The sequence below is a fragment of the Peromyscus maniculatus genome, chromosome 14 (genome assembly GCF_049852395.1).
Source record: "Peromyscus maniculatus bairdii isolate BWxNUB_F1_BW_parent chromosome 14, HU_Pman_BW_mat_3.1, whole genome shotgun sequence".
NCBI lineage: Eukaryota > Metazoa > Chordata > Mammalia > Rodentia > Cricetidae > Peromyscus > Peromyscus maniculatus.
Window position 1 is genome coordinate 14,835,362 of NC_134865.1, and position 9,639 is coordinate 14,845,000.

General features: G+C 38.1%; 1 protein-coding gene across 12 annotated transcripts in view; it reads left to right on the forward strand.

The window, feature by feature from the left end:
• The window catches only part of Ralgapa1 (Ral GTPase activating protein catalytic subunit alpha 1), a 216,549-nt gene that overhangs the window by 72,763 nt on the left and 134,147 nt on the right, over positions 1 to 9,639 (forward strand). For all 12 annotated transcript variants that reach the window (XR_013044288.1, XR_013044287.1, XR_013044289.1 and 9 more), the window contains exons 12-13: positions 3,836 to 3,970; positions 7,981 to 8,129. Coding sequence is in view for 8 of the 12 variants with exons in the window: in XM_076550636.1 (XP_076406751.1) it covers positions 3,836 to 3,970; positions 7,981 to 8,129 (284 nt within the window). In the remaining 4 variants the exon portion in view is untranslated. The remainder of the gene's footprint in view (positions 1 to 3,835; positions 3,971 to 7,980; positions 8,130 to 9,639) is intronic.

Below are 9,639 nucleotides of genomic sequence, written 5' to 3' on the forward strand. Positions count from 1 at the left end.
ACAAGAGAGGCACTCTCAGACACAGACACCACCTGCACCGAGCAGAGGAAGAGATGAGTAGACGCCAGTGCAAAAATACAGGCAACAACATAAAGACCTATATGGCAACAACAGAACCTAGTGATTCTACACCTGCAAGACCTGAACATACTAAGACAGAAGAAACAGAAGAAATCAACCCTAAAAATGACTTTAAGAAGATGATAGAGGCCCTTAAAGAAGAAATAAAACATTCCCTTAACGAAGAAATAAAAAATTCCCTTAAAGAGGTAATGAAAAACTCCATTAAAGAGGAAATAAAAAACTCCCTTAAAGAAATGGAAGAAAAAAAGAAAAAATGGGAAGAAATCAAAGAAAGCCAAGAAAAAGCAATTAAACAGATGAAAGAAACATTCCAAGATCTGAGAAATGAATTTGAGACAAGTGCTGGGATTAAAGGTGTCTATCACCATGCCTGGCTGTTTCCAGTGTGGCCTTGAACTCACAGAGATCTGGATGGATCTCTGCCTCCAGAATGCTAGGATTAAAGGCGTGTGCTACCACTGCCTAACCTCTATGTTTAATATAGTGGCTGTTCTGTTCTTTGACCCCCAGATAAGTTTATTGGGGTGCACAATATATCAACCACAAGGGATTGTGGGTGGGGAATGCAGAATCTGCCTAGAGAGCCTAGACTGACCTCAAACTGCCAATCTTTCTTAGTGTTTTGAATGATGCTCTGTATAAGATGAGGAAATGTTTAAGTAGTATTACTGAGACAGTGGTAGAAGCAGACTAGCATGTATGAGGTCTTTGATTCAATTTCCAACTGCCCCCAAAAAGTAAATAAAAGAAAAAATGACAAATGCAGTTGTATTATATAAATTGTTTTGATTTGGGGTTTTGAGGATTTCTTTTTTTTTTTGAGATGGGATGTCATGTATTCCAGACTGGCATCAGTCTCACTATATAACCTAGGATGATTTTAAATTCTTGATCATCTTGTCTCCATTTCCCAAGTACTGGGATTAAAAATATATACCACCATGCCCAACAAAGTATATAAAACTAATCATATAATTTGTGAAAGAGAATTCATAGTACTATTAGGTATTAGTAAGAAATATCAAATATTTCAGTTATGCTAGAAAATACACCTATCAGTCTAAATGATGTATTTTCCACAACCCTTTTAGTTATACTGTGTGTACACTGAACCTACCCTGCATCATTTATGTGGGAATAATAGAATAAACTGTACAGAATTACAAACGGGCCAGACATGGTGGTGCATGCTTTTAATTCCATTGCTGAGGAGACAGAGGCAGATGGATCTTTGTGAGTTTGAGACCAGTCTGATCTACATAGTTCCAGGACAGCCAAGAGCTATATAGTGAGACCCCATCTCAACAACAACAACAAAAACAGGCAAGCACACAAACAAACCAAAAACAAACTATACCAAAAAATAAAATAAAAAACAAATAGAAGTAATCAATGGGTTGAGGGAAGATGAGTTGAAATATAGATGTATTATTGATAGGCACATCTTCTGTTGGTTGTTTACATCAATATTGCCATTAGCAGTGTGAATTTTCAAAGTGCCAGTAGCTCTTGTAAGGATATTAACCCAAATGATATAGTCACTCATTGATTGATATCTGATAGGTTCAATATATATTACAATTGTTCAAAATTTTGGTGTTACAAAGTGAAATTATAGATTCGGATAATTACAAGTGGGTTTTTATTCACATAGCATTTAACATGTTTGGAAGACACTATTTTTCTGTGAGTTTTCAGTACTTTTGTGCATCTTGTAGGACATTAGGTATTTCCTAGTTCAGTAACTTCCAGTGGCATTTTCTAATAAAGTACCTCCAAAATGTTCAGAATATCTTGTAAAGCAAAGTATGCATTATAAAACCATATTACTACTGTGATCCTAGAGTATAAAAGAGAATACTTTATACTCTGCCTGGAGGTGATAATACAGTATGAAAAGCAGGTAGATCAATGGGAAAGGAACCATAGAGTATAAATAGCATCCACAAAGGAGTAAGGGACTTTGAAAATACTTTTCTCTAGCTTTAGCTAAGAGTCATTAGGAGAGAGTGATAGGATGTATGACATAGACAAGGCTTAGGCTCTGTTCAGTAACTTGGGACACTTTGTTAGGTACTGTTAGTGCTCTTCGATTACTTTCCAGACACTGGAAACCTTTGCAAGTAGCCTGAATAGTTAAATATTTTAGAAGGATTGTACAAGACCAAGTCGAGAGTAGACTGGAAGCCAGTCTGGGTCAAGCAGACCAGTTAGGAAGTGTTAGCAAAGTCCAGAGTGAGATGAGAGTACCTGAAATAGGATCGTGGAAGTTGCAAATGACTGTAAGAGAGAACATACATATGTTAGTTTGTCTGTTTGTAAAACCTGTGGGCTTTAATGATTGCCATCATGGAAGGATGGAAAGTGAAAAGTGCAGATTTGTTGGTGGAGACTAATGTGGCTGCAATAGGTAGCTATGGGAAGTTTATAGAAAAGAGGCTTATCTTTATACTTGCAGGTCATTTAGGAAGACTTTAGAAGACATATTGTCATAGAGATACAGAGCCCAAGAGAAAGGCTGGGCTAGAGCATGAGCGTTGTATTGCCTCCTCAGAGAGCTGAGTTTCTATTTAGACCCAGTTTCTATTTAGGACAGAGTGTTAGACAAAACTACATGTATGTTGTAGGTGTAACTCTACGCAAACTGTAAGAAGGCCGCTCTAGAAAAATATTGGTGACAAAGGGCTGGGATTGTCACTGTGGCAGAGTGCTTGCACAGCAGACGGAAGGCCCTGAGTTGGATCCAATGGCTCCTGTCTGTAATTCTAGCCTTTGGGAGACTGAAGCAGAGAGATTGTTGATAGTTCAAGGCCAGGTTGGGCTACAGAATGAGGCCCTGTCAGGGAGGGAGGGAGAAGAGGAGGATACTATCAGTGATTGTTCAGAAGCAGCAGTGGCTGGGGAATGACTCAGTGGATCAAGTGTCCACACAAGCACGCATGGGTACAAGTGTCTGTACATGCCTGTGTACACACTTGCATACAACACACACACACACACACACACACACACACACACACACACACACACACACACACACCTACAACACAACAAAACAGGCTCTTACCCGAGGGAACTTGTAGCCTGTACTACCTAACAGCACCAAAACTTGGGTAGAAAGCTTCAGTAGTTGTTTGTTTTTCATTACAGTTATAAGAATTTTACTGTTCTTAAAAATCTATTTTCAAGTTATATAGATTCTAGCATTTAATATAGAATAGAATTTATCTTTTACAAAGCTGTCAATAGTGTAATATAATTGTTGAATATGTGAGAATATAAACAGACAAATGACTCCATATATGATGTGTTATTAGCTCTAGTTACTCATTATCCATAATTTTTTACTTTGTTAGAATTTTTTTACAGTAAATACACATTACTTGTATAATCAGTTAAAATATCTTTTCCTTTTGATTTATTTTTATTATTTTTAGTTATGTGTAGGTATGTGTGTCTGAATGTGGGTATGTGCACATGAGTGCAGTTGCTCTCAGAGGCATCAGAGTTCTGTGGATGTGGAATACAGACAGCTGTAAGCCTGCTGATGTGCTGGGAGCTGAACTCGGGTCCTCTGGAAGAGCAGCAAGTGCTCTCCACCATTGAGTTGTCTCTCAGCCCTAAAACAATGTATTTATGGGAAGAAACAGTTTAATAGTGGGATCTAATAATTTCATACACCTTTTATGTTACTGACTTGTTACAGCATTCTCATTGATGAAATATTAAAAAGCTTGATATTTTGCTTCAGGAAAATGGGACCAATATTTCTGAGCATGTTCGAAATTCTAGCTGGACCAAAAACGGTTCCTATCAAGATGCTTTTCATGCCTCTGAAGAAGCCACAGAACAAAATATTCAAGCTGGTACACAGGCAGTTTTGCAGGTGGGTAGCTTTATACTTACTTGTGTGTGTGTGTGTGTGTGTGTGTGTGTGTGTGTGTGTGTGTGTGTGTGTAGTTCCTGCGATTAAACCCAGGGCTTTGTGGCATGTTGGGCAAGTTTTCTACCAATGAGCTACCAATGAGCCCTTTATTTTTTAAAAAAAACCAAAACAGTCATTAAAGATTTCAAATGCCTATAGTTTGAGATTTCAAATATAATAAATTCATATATTCATATTGTATTTATATATAATTCACTACTCACATCTGTGAGTTGTCATTATTCCATATTTGTTTTCCATAAAATGCATACTGACAAACATTACATAGTTCAGAGATGAAAAAATAGGTTCAAATTCAAGACTAATGAAGGAAAAGTAAATTGATTAGGAAATACAGTTAATCTTGGTTTTGTATTTAGTGTGTGTCTGGGGGTGGGCAGGTGTGTGCTTGCCATGTGGAGGTCAGAAGACAGCTGTGGCAGTGTGTGTACTCTCTCCTGACCGTGTGGGTCCTAGAGAGCAGACTTGAGTCATCAGGCTTGGCAGCAAGGGCCCTACCCACTAAACCATGTCACTAGCCTCAGTTTCTAGAAACAGAACATGTCACATCCTCTGTAGACTGAAGAATTACAATGTGATATTTCACGTACTGGGCGGACGTGCAGAAATAGGAATTCCCAAACACTTCCTGAGCTCCACCTGCATATCTCACCTGAATGGCTGCGTGCTTCATTGTGCTTTCCTACCACTCTGTCGGAAGTCTGCCCTTTAAAGGATGTGCATTCTGTCCCTTCTCCTTTGCCTTCCCTTTCAGTCTTGCCTTTGTACTGGTGCTTGGACAGCCCAGGGCCCCGGCCATGCCGCTGAGCATCCTGTCCCAGAGCTGTGCCCTCGCTGCTGCGCTCTTCTTGTCAGAGCCTCTGCCAACCTCTGTCTGGTGAAATCAAAATCAAAAGGCCTTTTTCATTTTTATTTTTTTGAGGCAAAGTCTCACTATGTAAACCAGGTGGCTTCAGACTCCCAGAGGTCACCTGTCCCGCCTCCTTCTAGTCTGTTTTTTCCCTTGCTCCCTAGTCTGTTTTCAGTGCTGAGCAGAGGGATCCTGTGGACCTCCTTCCGTGGCTTTTCCTTATCAATACGCAGCAGCAAGTCAGGTCTTTGTTAGGGTGTCCAAGGCTGTCCACCATTTACTCTCCAGAGTGCTCCACGTGCTGGCCCACAGGGAAATGGAAGAATTGAGGCTGAGAGTTTTCATGTTCAACCATTTAACATCTCAGTTCTCCTAAAAAGTTTGGGCTTGTTATATATATAAAATTCATTCATCCTTTTTTTCTGTCCCCCCACACCCCCTGTGCTTTCTGACAGGACTGATCTGTAGAAGATAAAGGAGACCATTCTCCCTCTGTTAGTACTGGGAAGAAATCTGGTCTTTATACCCTGGCTTTTTGTTTTTTTAAACAAATCTCCCACTGCCCTCCCTCTGACTCACTTCATTCTGTCCTTGTTATTACTCCTCACACAGGCAAGACAAGCTCACACTTAGGACCTTTGAGCTTGCTGTTACCTGTGTCTGGGATGCTTTTCGGGAGCTGCTTCACAACTTGGTTTTTCTCTCCAGTTTGTATTTGCATTTCTCCTTACCGGCTTCCCTTCATCTGTGCTTACTGAATTCCAGGCACATTTAGGAGATGGGAGGCCCTTTGTCTTGTTCTTGTCCTTTTAAAACGCGTTTCTTTTGTTGTTTGAGATTGTAATGTAGTTACACCATTTCCCTTTCCTCCCTTTATGCTGGTCCTTGCTCTTTCAGATTCATGCCTCTTCTTTCAGGGAAGAGCACGGTCATCTTCTCAAGTGCTCTTTCTGTAGATACATTTGTTCGACATTTTGTAAGCGCTTGTTTTTAGACTGTGGTAGTTTCTGTCTTTTCTTGGTTTGTTAACTTTTTTTTTTCCTTTTCTTTTTCTTTCTTTCTTTCTTTCTTTCTTTCTTTCTTTCTTTCTTTCTTTCTTTCTTTCTTTCTTTCTTTCTTTCTTTCTTTCTTTCTTTCTTTCTTTCTTTCTTTCTTTTTTTTTTTTTTGGAGACAGGGTTTTCTGTGTAACAGCCTTGGCTGTCCTTTAATACACAGAGATTCACCTTCCTCTGCCTCCTGAGTGCTGAGATTAAAAACAGGTGCTACCACTGCCGGGTGTTTGTTAACTTTTTTAAAGTAATGAATTAAATGCTAATTTCTTTTCCTGTGTATCTCCAAATGAGCATACTTTGATTTTCTATTTTAATTCATTGATATAGGGTATAGTACTAGATTTTTCTACATTAAGGCATCTTTATATGTCTGGATTATACTCTACTTCATCATAAAATAATGTATTTTGTTTTGTTTGGATTGTTATTTTAAGATTTTAATCTATATGTTCACAAGAGATATTAGCCTTTTAAAGATCATGTGCCATGAAAGTGGAGCAAGAATGCTCAGAGCTCATGGTCTAGGCCTGTTTGCTGGTCAGGGATGAGTCAGCCTGCCTTCCAGCTGTTTCTTTCATGCTGTTCATATATGGATCCTTTAAAATTCCTTCCTTCTTAAGTCCGTTTTGGCTACTCGTGTTTTTTTCAAAAATACTCCATTTCATTTGAATGTTATTGCCATATAGTTAATCACTGAATTGCCCTTTTACAATCCTCTGCTGAACCTCATTCCGTTTTCATTTTATTCCTAATGCTTCTCTAGTCCTTTCTCTTGCCTTTGTTTGTTCACATCTGCTAGGTTTACAGAATCTACTCTTTTCACGCTTAAAAGTGTGCTTTAAAGAAGTGTGCTCTTTTTCAAGTGAGAGTACAACTTCGTGTGTAACATAGAAAGAGGAGGTGTGCATAGAAGAAGTAAGTGGTTTTTATAACACTGCTATAAAAATGTCATAAATGCAGTGTTCCAGCCTTCCAGTATGTCTGAGACTAACCTTGGGTACATGGCAAGTTTGAGGCCAGCCGGATCTATATAGGATCCTGTCTGAAAGGTAAAACAGAACACAACAAAAGTGAAGCAGAGCAGAATGTTCTTGAGATCCCCTGTACACAGCTGCTGCATTGTGTTTGTCTTTACAGCGGCGTTCAGAAGGTGATCACAGCTTACAATGAATGTGTAATAAGTTTAATTAGGATATATGGTAATGGAATCTCATAAATTATAATATGCAGCCTTTTATGTAAGGTTGTTATTACAAGAGCAGATGTACACATAAAAATAAACAAGAAAATGGTTATGTTTATACAACTCAAACAATTTCCTGGTTTAGTTGTTATCTTTTTTATTAAGTTTTTTTTACGTACTGTTGTCCATGGTTATGCTTATAAACGTCTCACTTTAGAAATCCTGTTTTTAATATGGATCCATTTCTTTGAGTGTAATGAGCTTAAATATCAGATGCCAAAATAGTAGTAGAAATAGGAGTAGTTAGTAATCCATGGTGGTTTTAAATTTATTCTAGATCACCCAGTGATTAGTGCTTGTTTCTCTCTCTCTCTCTCTCTCTCTCTCTCTCTCTCTCTCTCTCTCTCTCTCTCTCTCTCCTGTGTGTGTGTGTGTGTGTGTGTGTGTGTGTATGTGTATGTGTATGTGAGAGAGAGAGAGAGAGAGAGAGAGAGACAGACAGACAGACAGACAAGACAGAGACACACACAGAGACTTATTCTTTATCCCAGACTGGTCTCATACGTGCATCCCTCTTCCTTGTCAGCTTTCTGAGTTCGGGGACTACAGGTATGAACCAGCATAATTTTTTCTTTAAATAAGAAATTTACCATTCAGCCAGATGTGGTAGCTCATGCCTATAATCTTGGCACTCAGAGGCAACAGCAGCTGGATTGCAATAGATTACAGGTTATCATGGTCTACGTAGTGAGTTTCAAGCCAGCCAGGGCTACCAAATGAGATCTTGTCCTAAAGAAACAACAAAAAAATATAAACTACCATGGAAATTTTATTATGAATAATTAATTATTTCTCTTATTATAGGTGTTCATTATAAATTCATCAAACATCTTTCTTCTTGAACCTGCAAATGAAATAAAAAATCTTTTGGATGAGCACACAGATATGTGTAAACGTATTCTTAACATTTATCGATACATGGTTGTGCAAGTATCAATGGACAAAAAGACCTGGTAACAATTCTTTATCTTTATATAGTATTGTTCTCTGCATAAGTATAGTAAGTTTTCAAGGAATAGTGTCTATAAATAGGGTGTGTTACAGTATTAGAGTGCTCCTATTACTGAATGAATACACACACTTATAATAGCTATATCCTTGGGCCCTTTTTAAATTTTTATTTCATTCATTCATCCATCCATCCATCCATCCATCCATTCATTCATTCATTTTGGAAAAGGTCTTGCTATCTATGTAGCCCAGGCTGACCTGGAACTCTTGACTTTCCTGCCTTAGCCTCCTGAGTGTTGGGATTACAATTGTAAACTATCACAATTTATTGATTTTTGAGACAGTCTCATTAAGTTGTCCACCCTGGCCTTGTTCTTGCTCTGTAGCTCAGGCAGGCCTTAAATTTATAATCTTCCTGCCTCAGCCTCCTTAGTAGCTGGGAATACAAGCCTATAATTAACCTAACCATCATCTATTAATGGACATGTAATTTTTTTCTCTGATTTTGGGGTGAGAAAGTTTAAGACAATTAATATCCTTACATCTATTAATTTTTTGAGTCATTTTTAAAAAGTGGGAACACTTGGTTAAAGAAAGTGCTTACTTTATGTTTTGCTACTTAGAAGGAAATGGCTTTAAAGATTTACTGTAAGTGTTTTGCCTACTGCATGTATGTAACTACACTATATGCATGCCTAGGTTGTGTGGAGGCCAGAATAGGGCCTCCGTCTCCAGACCCCCTAGAAGTGGAGTTACAGAGCCTTGTGAGCTGCCATGTGGGTGCTGGGAATTGAACCCGGCTCCTCTGCAAGAGCAGTTAGTGCTCCTAACTGCTGGACCATCTCCCGGCCCTCTAGCTTAATTTTAAAAACATTCTTTACTAAAAGTCTGTATAGAATTGCATATAGAAATACTTATGAACATATTTGGAACACTTTGTGCTGAGACATTTCTAAGCATTTCCCATGCACACTCATCACATTATTCCTTAATAATGTGTGTCTCCTTGAGTTTCTCACAAGGAGATTAAATGACTGGTCTTTGTTTAAGCAACTCAAGATGAGTGATAAGCAGTTTGAATTATAATCTTTTCCTTTCAAAAAGCATTCTGTTTTTCAAACCAAACACCGAGTTGTACTGTGGTAATCCAGCACTTGGGAGACAGAGGCAAGAAGAGGATTGCAGATTTGAGGCTCACTTGGGCTACATAGAGCTATACTCTCTCAAAAACAAAAACAGGAACTCACAACAAACTGAAATATTGTTTTCTTTTCTTTCTTTCTTTCTTTCTTTCTTTCTTTCTTTCTTTCTTTCTTTCTTTCTTTCTTTCTTTCTTTCTTCTTTCTTTCTTTCTTTCTTCTTTCTTTCTTTCTTTCTTTCTTTCTTTCTTTCTTTCTTTCTGTCTTTCTTTCTGTCTTTCTTCTTTCTTTCTTTCTTTCTTTCTTTCTTTCTTTCTTTCTTTCTTTCTTTCTTTCTTTCTTTCTTTCTTTCTTTCTTTCTTTCTTTCTTTCT